Here is a 16,961-nt window from a genome sequence, read left to right on the forward strand (position 1 = left end):
TTAAATATTTTTTATTAAAAAAATTAAAATAACTATTCCCTCTCTCCCTCACTCCTCCTTCCGCTCTCCTTTCCCCCCGCCCGTCGACCTCACCGCCACCGGAACAGCGGGGGTCCTCGCCGTCGGCAACCATTCTATATCCTTTTATACTGATAGAGGAAGACGATGATGAACGAAGAAGAAGATTGTGATGGTGAGGCGACAGCGGCAGGTGGCGGGAATCGCTTCGTCGGAGGAGCTCGGAGGACTGAAGGCGAATAGTTTTTTGTTTTATAATTTTTAAAAAATTGTAAGTTACCATTAATTTAGGGATTAAAAGATAAAAAAAAAATTGAATTTATTAAAATTCAATTTATACCTCTAAATTTTAGAGTTGATAATTGATTCAAATCTTTGATCTTATTTGATTTGTTAATATATTTATATGATTATAAACTATTATTAATTAATTTATAATCTTATTTTGCATTATTCATATTTTATTATATCAAATAATTAATATATTATATAATATGTATTTTAATTTAACAGGATTGAGTTTGAATGTGAAATCTATATTTATCTCAAAAATATATTTTTGAATATAACTTGACATTATAAAATTTCATATTTAAAATTGAGATACACTTAAACATTATTTTTGTACTATTTAAATTATAAATATAAAAAAAATTGTTGGTATGCGTTCAAACCGACCAAATCTAAAAAACATATAAAAGTAAAATAAAGATTACTTACCTAAGAGGCTCTAAGTATTTCCTTTTGGAAAAAGGTGTTTTCCATTGACTTTAGGGAATTACATTAGGTGTTAAATATATGTTTGAAGTGTTTTTTTTTTTTTTTTTTTAGCAGAATTATATTAAATATTAAGATTTTTTTAATTATTAGTTATTAAGATTTTATTAAAACTATATATATTTTTGTGTTTATCAAAAAAGCATTCAAAATTAAATATTGGTATTTTCTACGTGAGAAAAATGTTTGGATTATTCGTTTTTTCGACTTAAATTGAAATAAATAATTCTCATTATCCCGTTTGTAAATGATTTTCATATTTATTTCTATGAGTTTTAAGTTTTATAAACAATTTTAACATTTTCTAAAGCCCTTAGTAATGAAGTTGAGATGGCATAAGTCTTTTTTAATCAAGAGTTTGATACTATAATGTATTCCAAATAGGGACATTTTGGACCCGAAGAACTTACAAAAGGGGATTCAACCAAAAAAATATATATACACAATTTCATCCCAAATTGATAAAGGATAATATCCCGACACTCAAATCGGATGTGAAGGTCTCCTCTCATCCGACTGCTCTTACTAAAAGCTTGAGGCTTCGAGGAAAACCACTTATAGACTATACTTTTGAATTCATGTATATAGCATCAAACTTGATTCGATAATAATTGAATAATGTCGTTCATTGACATAATATTAAGCTAGTCATAGATGATCATGATTTTCGAGCAGGAGCATGTTTGGATTGACTTTCTAAATGCTTTCAGTAAGCCCTTCGTATCTTTCTCCAACTCTTTTAGGTGTGTGCCACGATAGCCTTACAGATTTGGAGAATGTTGGCTAATGCAAAATGATAGCTTGGAGTCAATATCGAGCTATAACTGCCCCTGGTTCCACCAAGGAGTTCCAGCATTGTAAGAGTGTTCCCCGGAATCCCAAGAAATCTCATAAGCCTGCAGTCCAATAGCAAGGGCTGGTTCTTTTCCGTGCAGAGCAATCCACTCCGCCACTGCAATTTCTTTATCCTCTTCGCTTGTATACTCTTTCTTACTTCTTCCAAATGGGTTGGACCCGGGATTAGCCATCTCTGCAACTGCCGCAGGCATGTAGATGGAATCACCAACCAATGGTGCTCCACAATCAGCCAGTTGTGCTCGAATCTGCATCATCAGGAACATCGTATGCGTTTTAAGAACTATGAATGCAAGAATTTCTGAACATGGTTAAGGAACAGAAAGACTACACCAAGAACCTGATGTGTCCGACCAGTCAAGAGGTTGATTTTACATTCATATGCTTTCTTTTTGGAGGGCCAGCCACAATCTTCAATACAGTATTTTGCTTCGATATCAGCAACTGGCCATGAAACCTCTCTACATTCCAACACCTCGAGCTGACACAAGTTCCATCCATCAATACAGTCTGCAAGCAGAAGATGTTTAAAGCGACCAAAAGACTTAAACCTTCCTTTCACACCTTAGTATGGATAAATTAATGGTCAGGGTTACTGGCTAGACACCGGGCGATGTGCCAATAAGGAGGCTGAGCCCTGAAGGGAGGTGGACATGAGATGGTGTGCTAACAAGGACGTTGGGCCCTAAAAGGGGGTGATTGGACGATCTCCCATCGATTGGAGAAGGGAACGAGTACCAGCGAGGACGCTGGGCCTCGAAAGGGGGTGGATTGTGAGATCACACATCGGTTGAGGATGAAAACGAAGAATTATTTATAAAGGTGTGGAAACCTCTCCCAAGCATATGCATTTTAAAAGCCTTGAGAGGAAGCCTGAAAGGGAAAAGACTCAAAAAGAGGACAATATCTGCTAGCAATGAGTTCGGGTGGTTAAAGGATGGGAGTGACACTGTCATAGGTGTTGGTTAGGAGGGAGTTGAAATGTTAATGTGACTGGGGCAACCATTTGCATATTAATTTGTTAGGCAGAAAATTAAGACTGGTTTTCTAAGTGCTCGAGTTTATGGCTGCAAAATAATAATCAAGCGGTATACGTATGTTCTCCAACATATCAAATTGCAACAAATAGTTCAAAGCAACATCCGATTATTATTTGAATGCTTTATTGTAAGACTTGCCTTTAGAAACAATTCTGGGAGCCAAATTAATTGGCCGCATATAGTGTGTTATTATTCCCATCGGCACGGGAGCAGCCGCAAGAGCAAGATAAAGCTTCATAACCTTTTTCTCCTATAAAGAAAAAATTGTAAATCATTGCTATCAAATTAAGAAACAAAAAGCATCAACTACTTCACCAGTATAGGGAGTATGATGAAGATCTAAATGGGAATATGAACTGCTTCATATTCAAATTACAACACCATAAAAACTGGAAAATGAGTGAATGAACAGAGGAAACTTATGTTACAAAGAGTTATTGCTTAGTGCCTTAACCACAATGATCAAACTCAAGAAATAAGATCACGACACTTACTCTGATTTTACGATGGAAGATGGAGCAATATTCTTTTGTCCTAGCTAGAATGACGCTGCAAAAGTGCGATGAACAAAAACACCTATTTTGAAGAGAGGCATTATATTGGACATAAAAATATCTACAAGGAACATCATTACCAGCCCTCGGTGCAATTGTCAATCTGATGGGTAGTCCACAAGGGAGACGTTAATCCTAAAGCACGAGTTGCAAAGGTCACACAAGTTTCTTCGACGTTGTTCGTAGTGCCCCCAACCTAACAGAATATTTATCATACTCAACAACTAAGAAATGAATGTTCAGCTAGATAGTATTGATGCAAATAAATTGTCATTCTATGAATGTTCAGCTAGATGGTATAAATTGTGTCATTCTCCATAAGTGAATGTTCAAGCCAGAGATTAATGGTTCAAGTGTTCAACCACTGACCGATGTACCGGCAGGTTTGTCCAAAACCACATAGGATTCTGTCACGGCGATTATTCTTGATTTCCAATCAATTTCATAACACCTGATTGATTGTAAATTTCAACAAGCATCATTCCATTATGAACATCATTCTGTTTTTGAAAGGCAAAAAAGGTAGTTCTTCTCACCTTGGAAAGCGTTTGGGATGCACGTAAACACGCAAGTACATTCCAACTTCCACAAAATCATCAATGTGAGTTATTCGGAAAGTCTTCTGTGCTTCTCCCATAGTTTTCCCTTTGATAGATTTTCGCCCTTTCAAAAATGTTGGTTCTGTAAATTTTTTGAATAGTCTAATTTGCTCAGGGGTAGCAGTTGGCGGAGGCCGTGGGCATACTAAGGCATAATGTACAGCACCAAAATGAATGAGATCTGCAACGTAACTTCAAACAGTGAAACTATTAATTCAATGCTTCATCTATTTAGACTTAATATCATGTTGCAGAATCAATTGTTAAGAACAACCAAAAGATAGAACTTACAGAGGAGGAAGATCCAAGGATTTAGAGATGTATTCCATAACAGGTCCCTCTTCCAAAACAACCAGATGTTCAACTCGTGGTGGTTCCTTGAATGAGGGACATGGAAGCAAACGATGATATTGAGGATACCTGAAATTAATTTCAGTCTTAGCATGCTAAATCCTCAAGGAATCATGAAAAGGGAGTTCAATAACAAATCATGATTACTGCTAGTGCATTATGCATCCAAGAGAGTAGTCGTCAAAGGTGCCAGAAAACCATTTTTTCCCTTCATTTGACTGTAGAAGGTAAAATTTGAAGTTTGGGGCTGTTGAGGATCCCACATTGGAAAGATGGGGAGACCTCACAGTATTTAAATGATATGTGGGTAATGCTTCCCGTTGCCAATTGGTTTTGAGACGGAGTCTCATGTTTAACTATTATGATATTAGAGCCTATGAAGCTCAATGTGAGATCCCACATCGGTTAGAGAGGAGAACGAAACATTTCTTATAAGGATGTGGAAACTTCTCCCTAACAGACATGTTTTAAAACCGTGAGGCTGACGACGATACGTAACGGGCCAAAGCGAACAATATCTGCTAGCGGTGGGTCTGGGCTGTTACAAATGATATCAAAGCCAGACACCGGGCGGGTGGATTGTGAGATCCCACATCGGTTGGAGAGAGGAACAAAGCATTCCTCGTAAGGGTGTGGAAACCTCTCCCTAACAGGCATGTATTAAAACCGTGAGGCTGACAGCGATACATAATGGGCCAATGTGGACAATATCTACTAGTCGTGGTCTTGGGTTGTTACACTCAAACAAGTATTGGATACCAAAAAATAAAGATTTGATCTAGGAATGGTGAACCCAAAGATGATCATTTTGAGGGGGCATGTTGAGGACCCATATTCGAAAGATGGGGAGACCTCATGATCTTTAAAAAATAATTCCCGCCAATGGCAGATGTTCAGTCGACTCCCTCCCCCTTTGCGGGGTCTGGACCCTAGTTACTCCTTCATTTCCATCCTCTTATTTCAAGATGGCTCATATTTATCTAACAGGGGCTACTAGTAAGTCAGTCAGTTTTCATTGCCAATCAATAGAGATGGTTCAATGCTCAATATTCATAATCCATATATACCGCATATAGTTCAAGCCATAAGCCACTGATTTTCTTTTTTCTCCTTCCTTTTTATTCTTAACCTTCCATTTTGTTTGAATTCTGCAACTTTTACCTCATGACAAGCAATACGAAAAAAATAACAAGATCCTAATCCAAATCAACAAGTTACATGAACTAGAAATGTAGGATTGACCAACAATGAAATACCCCCACAACCATTGAAATAAACATTCATGTTAGATGAAAACGACTCTCCACAATGGTATGATATTGTCCACTTTGAGCATAAGCTCTCATGGCATTGCTTTGGGCTTCCCCAAAAGGCCTCACACCAATGGAGAAAGTATTCCTTGATTATAAACCCATGATAATTCCCTCACCTAGCCGATGTAGGACTTTCATCCAACAATTCAAACCGTTTGAATAGGTAAGTAAATCGTAATCCCACATTGACACGATTAAAACACAACTAAACAACAGTAACCCCGTTCAAACTAGCAATCAAATTAGTAAACAATAAGGCATGAGACAAAATTAGCAGTACCCATTTTCTGCAGAGTTAGTTGCAGTTTGTGTAACTGTGATGTCTGTTGTTGAGCATTCACAAGGGAACACGCTGCTCTTCGAACTCGAAGAACGCCGAGCAGCAAAGCAGTTGCCGCAAATGGCAACACCGGGATTAGTACGAGTTCTTGCCAATGTGCACGACAGGGTTCGTGATGTAATGAGGTCATGGCAACCATGGGCGGCCACTAGAGCTATATTCATGGAAGCCAGCATCCCGTGGAGGCTGTGGAGCCGGATTGTGCTGATGAGACCAAAACGATGCTTGTTAATCCTTCTCTCCCAAAGAGGATAATTCGGGGCTCTCACAACATTTGTTCCAATCATATTATTTTAGTTACTATGCTTTAGCCTTCACCCTATTTTCAGATCTATTTTTAAATACAATATTTCAAAATAATAATCAAAATAAAAATAAATCCACACTTCTATATTGTGCGGTGAACAAAAATATAAATTCAATTAATTATTTTTTATTCAAAATAAATGTTAATTAACTTATTAAAACAAATTGCTAAATTAATAAAAATGAGTTTAAACTGAAAATATTATTTTCATGGTTGTTTCAAAATAATGTGAATATTATATATAAAAGAAATAATCATAAAATTTTAAAATAATAGTTAGATAAAAATCGTTTATCAACACCTTGATTATTTACGAACGGTTTTAATGTTAATTTATATTTTTAACGATATATTAATAGAAAATGTATTTTTAAATTTTTTTTAAAAATTAAATATATATATTTTTTTAATGTTTTTTTATAGAGTTTAAGAATATTAATAAAAAAAAATTAACTCAAAAATATTTTTGAAAAACAAATGATATTTTTTCACACGGATTTGAGAGTCAAATGGTTTTTTTCCTTTTAGAGTAAATTATTGAGATGTTTTTTTGAAACAAATTCCAAAGTTGTTTTTACTAATTTAGCAAAAACAACTCCAATCAAAATATTAACTAAAAAAAAATGAATAAATTTGAAATATCTAAACCAAAATCAGAATATTTAATATTTATAAATCAAAATAAAGTAATTTTAATTTTGTCATCAATCCTGTGGTGGGAACAAAGCTTCATCGTTCGTGTTGGGTTCATTCTCGGTAAGAAAGCAATTACGACAACTTTATTAGTTGCTGTATTTTTCTTACATTTGAATCGAGCTTAAAATCTTTACCATCGAAGAAATTATCATGGACATCATCGTCTTTAGCGTGGTATGGAATTTTTCTACCTCTATTTAATTTGTTTAAATATTAAATTTGTAAAATTTAAAAAATATAGAACAAAAAATTAAATGGGTTGAAAAGAAAAATGGAACAAGAAATTGGAGAAAAAAACCTAAATAAAAACGAAATTGTAATAAAATAAAATTGGGTGATAGTGAAGAGAAAAAGAAGATAAAACATTAGATTTTATTTGTGAAATTAAAGAAATTAAGATGTGAAGTGAAACGACGTCACATCGTTCACCTAAAGGCTAAATTGCGTGCTTGCTTGAGGAAACGAAAAATCAATAAAATAATGGGAACTCAGAAGGCTTAAACGTTTTGTGTCAGATTCTTCTGGCGTCTCCCAGTCGAAACATGAACGAGGAGCTCGCATGAATTCCCGTCGATTATCTCTCCAGGGATCAATCGCCGCCGTGCCTACTGAAGATTCTGATTGTACTTGGAAGGAATTAGTGTTTTCTTTCGGGTGTTTAAGAGCAATGGTATTATGCAGTGCACCAGGTGCAAATTGACTTTGGTTTCCCACTTGTCGATTGGATCATAGCGAATTTGTAAAGAGATTGTGATTTGGTTGAAATGTCCTGGGGACTGGGATGGAAGCGGTCATCTGAGATTTTTCATTTGAAACTGAATTATGGTTCAGAAGAGGATGTGGAGAATCCTGAGCGTGTCTCATCGTCTTCGTCGTGTTCTTCTTCTTCGTCGTCATCGTCATTATCGACGACCATCTTGACGCAGGGTCATGAACTTGGATTTCGGATTGATTTGGATTGGTCGGCTGGGGACGATGAAGATCAGGTGGCTCTCAGGCTTCAGTCTCAGCTCATGGTTGCCTTGCCGGTGCCGCAGGATGCTGTGCAGGTAGAATTGCAGTATCATGAAGAAGCAGAAAATGTGGACGTAGATATGAGGGTTTTGAAGAGGAGGGAACCTCTTAGAGCCGTGACGATGACGAAGTCGGCGGGATCGGGGCAGCAGAATGATGGGATTGGTGTTCTGACGCGGTTGTTTAGGTCGAATGTGGCACCGACGACGCCAGGGGCTGGCGAGGGGATGATTGATTGCGGCGAGCACTGGAAAACTGTTACCATGCTCAATCTTTGTGGCTGTGGTTTGTCGGTGAGCATTTGTGGCAATTTATTTTACTAATCAGCTTCCCCTTCTGCCAGCATGCTTATTACAATGGCGGTTTTCATCAGCTTTTCCAGTTTTTAGATACATATTTTAGTATTTCGAAGCAATGGAACCTTGCGACATCTTCGGTTTCTTTTCCTTTTGATTGATCAATTATGTTTGGATTGCTTGTTGTTTTTTTTGATAGATCAATCGTTTGATTGCTATGGTCGGGTTGAAGTTGGGTTTATTAATCTTTATTTATGTTCATTCCAGGCACTGCCTGCAGATTTATCTCGACTGCCACAACTGGAGAAATTGTACCTTGAAAACAATAAGCTATCAGTTTTGCCGCCTGAGCTTGGTGAGATCAAAAGTTTGAAAGTGCTCCGGGTTGATTCCAACTTTCTGATTTCCGTACCTGGTAAGCATTGTTTTCTATAACTTGTAAGGGCACTGGTGCATAGTATAAACTCAAACCAAGTAAAAACGAGCATCTACTATGAGTTGCTTTGATACATCTTCTGCCATATTTATTTGATTTTTGAAAAATGTTGAGCAGTAGAATTGAGGCAGTGCGTTGGGCTGGTGGAGCTATCGTTGGAATACAACAAACTCGTTAGGCCTCTTCTCGACTTCAGGTTATTTGTCTTAGTTTGCATAGTCAGCAACTCCTGCTTTGTGCTTTACACTGCTTATACCTCTTGTTTCAAGAGTATTTGGTGATCCCTTTTTTGGGTCTAATGATTTTCTCCAGCTTTGTGACAGGGCTATGTCTGAGTTACGTGTTCTTAGACTATTTGGTAATCCCCTCGAATTTCTTCCTGAAATTTTGCCATTGCACAATCTACGCCATCTTTCTCTTGCAAATATCAGACTTGTGGCAGATGAAAACTTGAGATCTGTGGATGTTCAAATAGAGGTAGCATTGAACAAAATGATGCAAATATTCAAATAATGGATTGCATTAACTCATAAGACATAACTTTTTGTGTTGATTGATTTTACTTTTGATATGTGCAGATGGAAAATAACTCTTATTTTGGTGCATCTCGACATAAGCTTAGTGCCTTCTTCTCCCTTATTTTCCGTTTTTCTTCCTGCCACCACCCTTTGCTGGCATCTGCCCTAGCAAAAATCATGCAAGATAAAGGAAATCGTGCAGTTATTAGTAAAGATGAGAATGCAATTCATCAGCTTATAAGTATGATAAGCAGTGAGAACCGTCATGTGGTGAGACTTGTGTTTCTGAACTTGATTATTCCTTTTTACTTATTTGTTTATAGAGATACTTCTGCTAGGTTTATTTTCAACAGTTATTACTTTTGGCAGGTTGTACAAGCATGCTTTGCTCTTTCTTCTCTTGCTGCAGATGTTTCCATTGCAATGCAGTTGATGAAAGCAGACATAATGCAGCCCATTAAAACTGTTCTAAATTCTGTTTCACAAGATGAAGTAATTTCTGTATTGCAAGTTGTGGCTAAGTTGGCTTTCACATCCGACACTGTATCTCAGAAAATGTTGACCAAGGATCTTTTGAAATCCCTGAAATTTTTATGTGCCCAGACAAATCCAGAGGCAAGTCTAAATTCTTCAGTTAACTTGTGCCTTGCTTCTCTACCCTTTCGTATGTAATTCTCACAATCTTTTTCTGCAGGTGCAAAGGTCAGCTTTATTAACAGTTGGAAACTTGGCATTTTGCTTAGACAATCGTCGCATTCTAGTTACTTCTGAACAGTTGCGTGAACTACTCTTACGCTTGACAGTTGTACCTAACCCACGTGTGAATAAAGCTGCAGCTCGAGCTCTAGCAATCCTTGGTTTGTATTTTTTATCTAATTCAACGTGTACATCTGAGTTTCATGTCTTCACAATCCATTCAAATAGATTTTTTTTTGGAGTAGGGGAGAATGAAAATTTACGACGTGCCATGAAAGGGAGACCAGTAGCAAAACAAGGACTGCGAATACTCTCAATGGATGGTGGCGGCATGAAAGGTTTGGCAACAGTTCAAATACTTAAAGAAATTGAGAAGGGAACTGGAAGGCGGATACATGAATTGTTTGATCTTATATGTGGAACATCAACTGGAGGCATGCTAGCTGTTGCCCTCGGTATTAAGCAGATGACTTTGGATCAATGTGAAGAAATATATAAAAATCTCGGTAAGGTTGCTGCAAGGGTAAGCAATGATTAGATTCTGTGCACTTCATCACTTCATGGTAAAACATGTTATTTTGGATTGTAGGAAAACTCGTCTTTGCTGAGCCTACACCTAAGGACAGTGAAGCTGCTTCCTGGAGAGAAAAGCTGGATCAACTTTACAAAAGTTCTTCACAAAGTTTTAGAGTTGTTGTCCATGGATCTAAAGTACGATTATTTCCTAGAATTTTTGCACAATTGTGTCTCTCTTGTGGTGGTTCCACCTTACCTATCTTAGGTTATGGGAAGCTCTTGTTAGCTTTTGAACTTTTCGAAAGAAAATTCTTGTCAAATTTGTCAACCCAGTGTTTTTCTGGTTTTCTCCACTCTTTCGATAGCAAGGCATCAATCTCTTTTAGTGGTCACTCTTATCTAACTTATTGTTTAAAATTATAATTATAAATGACCGAACATGGTGGATACATCATATTCTCTCCTGTAAATTAGGATCTATGTATAAATATGCTAACTTTTGTTGTTTTGCATTTTATTATCACCAACAAGTTGCTGATGGAATACTCTTGCGATGATGTCTTGCAGCATAGTGCCGATCAATTTGAGAGGCTATTGAAGGAAATGTGTGAAGATGAGGATGGAGACCTATTAATAGAATCTGCAGTTAAAAACCCCCCGAAAGTATTTGTCGTGTCAACCTTGGTGAGCATGGTACCAGCTCAGCCTTTCTTATTCCGCAATTATCAGGTTTGAGACCAAGACTCTTTTCTTTAGTGAGGCTCAGAAAGTGTATATTAGAAGAAAAGATACACAGTATGAATTAGATGATTTACAACAAAAATTAGATTACAGAGTGCAACAAGAATTTCTATCCTGTAGAATCAATAATAAATGAATGTGTTCTCTTCTAATCTCTTCAGCATGAAGAATCACAAAGAATCCATGGAACGAACCTCATGCCATTCTGAAAATTCATCTTCCACTCTCTGAATTCTGATGGTTCTCTTTTCATATGCACAACTGGATAGTTCAATGACAATGAAAAAGTATTTCTTTCCTGTTGTTTTTGACTACAATCCTTTCAGCATTGGCAGCTACAAAAAAGCCACGTAATGGATTTTATGCTACACTTAAAATTTATCTTCCACGCCCTCCAGAGCCTGATAGGTTTTTATATGCACAACAGGATAGTTATAGCGCAACAGAAAATGATTTTTTCTCTGTTATTGTTTCTCTTAAAGCTTTTGGTTGGTTTTCTCTTTTGGTGGGTGCTGTTTTGGCATATTTTTATTTTTGGTTTGTTTATTGTTTTTTTAATCCTTTTAGAGGTTGTTTCATTAAACTTTTTGTGTTTTTCATCCATCAATGAAAAGTTGTTTCATGTTTAGAAAAAAATCTGTTGGACTCCTTCCGATAAGAAACAAATTTGATCGATGCTGCATGGTTTAATCCAAGCTAAGGTCGAACCTAAACATAATGGTTTAATCGAAGTTAAGCCAAACATGATTTAGAAAAATAAGTGAGCGGTTAAGAAATAAGAGAGAGAGACAGAGAAGTATTGAAATGAGACACAAAATAGAAACGGCCTAGACAATCAAGACTCTTGATCGTTTCTTGAACAACTCAAAGAAAATCCTCAACTAAAGCAGCTTGTTTTCCTTTGCATTAACTACTCCTAGATCTGATTTTAGCAATTGCTGCATTGCATTCTACCTTTATGCAGTATCCTGTTGGAACACCGGAGGTACCTCTGGCAATTTCAGACAGTTCAGGAATTACTGTGTTTGGATCACCTTTGGCCAGTGCCCCAGACGGGTATAAGTGCAGTGCTTTCATCGGAAGTTGTAAACACCAAGTTTGGAAAGCCATAAGAGCATCATCCGCTGCTCCTTACTATCTTGATGATTTTTCAGATGGTATTTTCTCCTGGTTCTTGTTTAAGCGAATATATTGTTTTTCCTTTTTATTAATTATTAATACCATACATTGTGTTATTCTAGTTTGTAAATTAATAAATTACATATATAAAATCCACATGTTTCTTAAATTTGCCAGAACTTTCTATGGGTGTTGTGAGTTTTAATCACAATTTCAAGTGAAATTAAGTTGCTAGTGAATAAAATATGCTAGTAGGGTGGACATAATGACTTGAATCAAATAATACAAAACTTTCCCCTGGTTGTCATAAGATTGATTGCAATTTCATATTTAATGACATGAATTAACTTCAACATGTGAGTAGGGTGCACATAATTGTTTAATAATGAGTCTCTCATTCATACTTTTAATCTATTAAAAATTAAAGATAAAGATGCTTCATCTTTGATATATTCATTCATGGTCTTCAAAACCTTCATCTTTGATATATTTATTCATGGTTCTCTGAAATTTTTTAAGATCTAAATCGCTGGCAAGATGGAGCCATAGTGGCAAACAATCCTACTATCTTTGGCATAAGAGAAGCACAGCTTCTATGGCCTGATGCGAGAATTGACTGCTTAGTTTCTGTTGGCAGTGGCTCTACTCCAATGAAGGTAATTTACTTTTCGTATGAATAATTTGATTACTTTAATTCTCTATAACCGGTCTTCACTGTTTTAGGTGAGGAAAGGTGGGTGGCGTTATTTGGACACTGGACAAGTGCTTATTGAGAGTGCATGCTCTGTGGACCGAGTGGAGGAAGCCTTGAGTACGTTATTACCCATGCTGCCTGAAATACATTATTTCAGGTTTGACCCAGGTATGATGTCTTAATGTGCACATGGGTAATTGATTTAACATTTGCGTGAAATTTCATTTGTGCAGTTATTTTCCTTCACCAAATTCTGACCCTAAAATATTTTAGGGTTATCCTGTGGCACCTCTATTTTGAAAACAGAGACGTGCATATGATCCATAGTTTATTTTATCATTACTACTATTTAATCTATTGCAGTGGATGAACGATGTGATATGGAACTGGATGAGACTGATCCAGCAGTCTGGCTGAAGTTGGAAGCTGCTGTTGAGGAGTATATCCAAAGTAATAATCTGGCCTTTAAGAATGCCTGTGAAAGATTAATCATGCCTTATCAACATGATGAAAAGTGGTCGGAGAACGTCAATCCACTTCATTTCTCCCGGGTCATGGCATCATCAGCAGGTGTTTGTTTTGTCCTCATGGCATTTTCAGCTGCTCAATAATTCTGTTTGGATTTAATTGAACTAACCAGTTATTCTACTGATTTTCTGGAAATGCTAGATGAGAATAGCCCTTCTTTGGGTTGGAGACGGAATGTACTACTGATTGAAGCTTCTCATAGTCCTGATGCTGGAAGATTTATGCATCATGCCCGTGAACTTGAAGCATTTTGTTCCAAAAATGGAATTCGAATATCCCTTATGCAAGGAACATCTGGGGTTTTGAAGACTGTACCTTCATCAACATTCCCAACCCCTTTTACATCACCATTGTTTACTGGAAGTTTTCCAACAAGCCCACTTCTGTTTAGTCCTGATGCTGGACCACAAAGGCTTGGTCGAATTGATATAGTTCCACCTTTAAGCTTAGATGGTCAATTGGGTAAAGGTGCAGCATTCACCCCAGAGTCTCCTTCAGGACCCAGAGAACTCTCCTTACCTGTACGGGTATTGCATGAGAAGTTACAGAATTCACCCCAAGTGGGCATTGTACATTTGGCCCTTCAAAATGACTCATCGGGCTCAATATTAAGGTCAACATATGAGGCAGATGTTTATGATTTATGAATTTAGTTGCAACCTTTTCATTTGGTCCTGACTTACTCATTCTTTATTCTTGTAGTTGGCAAAATGATGTTTTTGTAGTCGCAGAACCAGGAGAACTTGCAGAGAAATTTCTGCGAAGTGTTAAACTCAGTTTGTTGTCAGCCATGCAGAGCCATCGTAGAAAGGGTGCATCATTGCTTGCCAATGTCTTGACTGTGTCTGATCTGGTGGCACTCAAACCATACTTCCAAATTGGAGGCATTGTCCATCGTTATTTAGGACGACAAACCCAAGTATGTTATCTTGACATTTTTCTTTCTTCCTCGTGATTCCTTGTTAGTCAAAAATCACAATACAGAGCACTCAAGTTCTGAGTATCAACGGATGTTTGTATTGAAGGTTATGGAGGATAACCAAGAAATTGGGGCTTACTTGTTTCGTAGAACGGTTCCTTCCTTGCACTTATCACCTGATGATGTTCGTTGGATGGTAGGGTTCAAATCTTTCTATAATCATTCTCTTACATTTTTTTTTTTTTTGTCTTCAAAGTTCGTGCCATATATTTTAATTGATGCATGTTTAATTAGTTAAAGAAATTATAAAACTCTTTATTGGGGAGGGTTTCAAGTTCATTCCTAGGAGGATCATTGGAACGGTGAAAGTTTGTGAGATTGTTGGTTTCATATTTTCTAATCAAAAAATGTTTTCTCCAATTGATTTTGTTTAGTTTTTTTTTCTCATGTGGTTCCTTTGTCAGAACTAGTTGGTTTGGCCCTTTCAGACAAGAAATTCGATGATTTATCCTCACTTTTCTTTCTAGATGTTTGTTGTTGGCCTTTGTTCGAATCATGGTGTTAGTGTCCCCAGCAAACGAGCATCTGTGAATATGGATTATTATTGTATGGAGATGTCACTTGTGTAAAGGTGTTGAAGATGTTTGGTATTAGTTTAGACTCCTATAAAGGTGGTTGAGCCATGATAAGGGATGTGCTTTTGCATGCACCTCTTTGGCGATAGATGAAGAGTTATTTGGCATGCTGCTCGCTTTTCTTTTTGAAATATTTGGCTAGGGATGAATGACTGTGTTTTCAAAGTTATAGAAGGTTCTTGGTCGGGGGTTGAGAGTCACCTAGTAGTTAAGATGTATAGGAGGTAGTGGGGTAGAACGGGAGAGATATAAACTTGGGGTGGGGGGCGGACTGAGAACCATGGTTAGAAGAGTGAGGCCACTTTGTTAGCAAGGGGTTAGATTAAATATTTGTAAATATAGCAAGAGAGAGAAAGGGATGAGGACATCTTTTATGTAACCGGAGGGTGGCTGGTTTTTAAGGAGATTGGGGAGTTCTCAAATCCTCCCTTGGTCCTTATATTCCTTCTTGAACACAAATAACATTTTTGAGTTCTATCAGAGATCTCGAGTAATCATAAATATTTTGAAAATAGGTCAATGAGTCACTGCCTTTTTTCCTTCCATAATCTGTGCTTGCTAAACCTATATCCTTGAAGGTTTTTCAGACTATTATTTCTTTGAAGTTTGATGCTCAGAGTATTATTAATTTGTTTTACAGCTAGGATAGCTTAAGTTTTAAAAGATGGTTTTTCTAATAAGCTTCAAGATGATACTTGAGATTTGATGGGTAGAAACTTGTACATTACATTTGTCTGTCCTTCACTTGGTTGAGGGAGGAGAATGAATCAATAACTTTCTAAATATATGGTTCTCCTAGTATTAAATAGTTAATCCGCTTGTAACCATGTCCTTTTACCATTAATGTAGTCGTATGTCTGAATTTTGTTTAGGTTGGTGCTTGGAGGGACAGGATCATTTTCTGCACCGGAACTTATGGGCCAACCCCAGCTTTAATTAGAGCCTTTTTGAATTCCGGGGCTAAAGCTGTAATATGTTCTTCAAGCAAACCCCCTGAAATGCCATCGACAACATTCCAGGCAGGGGACTATGATGTCATTGAAAACGGGAAGTTCGAGCTTGGCGAAGAGGAGGGAGAAGATGATGATGTTGAGCCTTCCAGTCCCACAAGTGACTGGGAAGACAGTGATGTTGAGAAAATGGGAAATTATTCTTTGGATACCTGGGATGACAATGAGGAGGAACTTTCACAGTTTGTTTGTCACTTGTACGACTCTTTATTCCGAGAGCGTGCAAGTGTATATGATGCCTTACGCCACGCTCTTGCTTCGCATCCGAAGTTGAGGTATACATGCCATCTCCCTGGTGTCCAATAATATCTTGATCAATCTCACTGATGTTAAAAAATAAATGAAAGATTTATAACATAGAGACACAATAGTCGGCAGTAGATGGTTTTTAGTGGAGTATAGAGAATGTTCAAGAAAATAAGAGGGATGATCCAATTTTGAGGCTTTCGCTGTGTTCATTATTACTAATAACTATTTTTTGAATGCCATAGTTATAAGGCACTCGAAAGGTTTTCTGACTGCTCTTATTTGTTCAATTATAACTTTGTTTAGACAAATTTAAATGTCAATGGTCATAAGTCCTCTTCTTTTAGGACTTCTTGATTACCGTGGTTGTAGTTTGTTACTCGAAGGAATGGTCCAGACTCCATTGGGAATATGTGTTTGTAAGATTGCAAGTTCGAATATGAAAGTGGAAAGAAATGCTATTTTATGTCATACTTCTACTAAGTTATGCCTACCATCTTTATTTTAAAGTGTTATTCGAATAAAAAGATTACTAATACATTATATCATAAATACAGGATGATGATTCCCTTTAAAAGAAGTGTATGATTAAATTAATTTAGTTATAGAATTTTTTAGATCGAAGTCTAGTATAACTTTCAACTCGAACAAATTTAATAGTACTTCAAATTTAATTTTATATCTAATGGATTTGTAAAATTAGCGTAGCTCAATCAACTTTTGACATAATTAGATTGTTTTGA

General features: G+C 36.8%; 2 protein-coding genes across 5 annotated transcripts; one reads left to right on the forward strand and one right to left on the reverse strand.

Moving 5' to 3' along the window:
- Positions 1-1,376: 1,376 nt before the first annotated feature.
- On the reverse strand, positions 1,377-6,120 carry LOC111495443 (RNA pseudouridine synthase 6, chloroplastic-like). Of its 2 annotated transcripts, none has more exons than XM_023145488.1 (9): positions 5,788-6,120; positions 4,135-4,263; positions 3,781-4,024; positions 3,614-3,695; positions 3,325-3,440; positions 3,185-3,239; positions 2,829-2,940; positions 1,991-2,160; positions 1,377-1,898 (listed from the first exon to the last, which is right to left on the reverse strand). In XM_023145488.1, the coding sequence occupies exons 1-9, from the start codon at positions 5,984-5,986 to the stop codon at positions 1,614-1,616; spliced, it is 1,392 nt and encodes a 463-aa protein (XP_023001256.1). In that variant the 5' UTR covers positions 5,987-6,120; the 3' UTR covers positions 1,377-1,613. The 2 variants fall into 2 exon arrangements, with proteins under 2 accessions (XP_023001256.1, XP_023001255.1); XM_023145487.1 differs by having other exon boundaries at positions 3,781-4,035.
- Positions 6,121-7,328: 1,208 nt separating this feature from the next.
- LOC111495410 (phospholipase A I) lies at positions 7,329-16,691 on the forward strand. 3 transcript variants are annotated; one of them, XM_023145437.1, is made up of 18 exons: positions 7,329-8,157; positions 8,428-8,575; positions 8,714-8,792; positions 8,920-9,073; positions 9,175-9,384; positions 9,484-9,729; positions 9,809-9,971; positions 10,056-10,316; positions 10,400-10,521; positions 10,894-11,055; positions 12,032-12,224; positions 12,706-12,842; positions 12,910-13,048; positions 13,244-13,450; positions 13,550-14,021; positions 14,111-14,327; positions 14,434-14,523; positions 15,835-16,691. In XM_023145437.1, exons 1-18 carry the CDS (start codon positions 7,615-7,617, stop codon positions 16,276-16,278), a joined length of 3,987 nt encoding a protein of 1,328 aa, XP_023001205.1. In that variant the 5' UTR covers positions 7,329-7,614; the 3' UTR covers positions 16,279-16,691. The 3 variants fall into 3 exon arrangements, with proteins under 3 accessions (XP_023001205.1, XP_023001206.1, XP_023001207.1); XM_023145438.1 differs by having other exon boundaries at positions 8,717-8,792; XM_023145439.1 differs by lacking the exons at positions 7,329-8,157; positions 8,428-8,575 and having other exon boundaries at positions 8,717-8,792; positions 8,909-9,073.
- Positions 16,692-16,961: the final 270 nt, after the last annotated feature.

The sequence above is a fragment of the Cucurbita maxima genome, unplaced genomic scaffold (genome assembly GCF_002738345.1).
Source record: "Cucurbita maxima cultivar Rimu unplaced genomic scaffold, Cmax_1.0 Cma_Scf00021, whole genome shotgun sequence".
Lineage (NCBI taxonomy): Eukaryota > Viridiplantae > Streptophyta > Magnoliopsida > Cucurbitales > Cucurbitaceae > Cucurbita > Cucurbita maxima.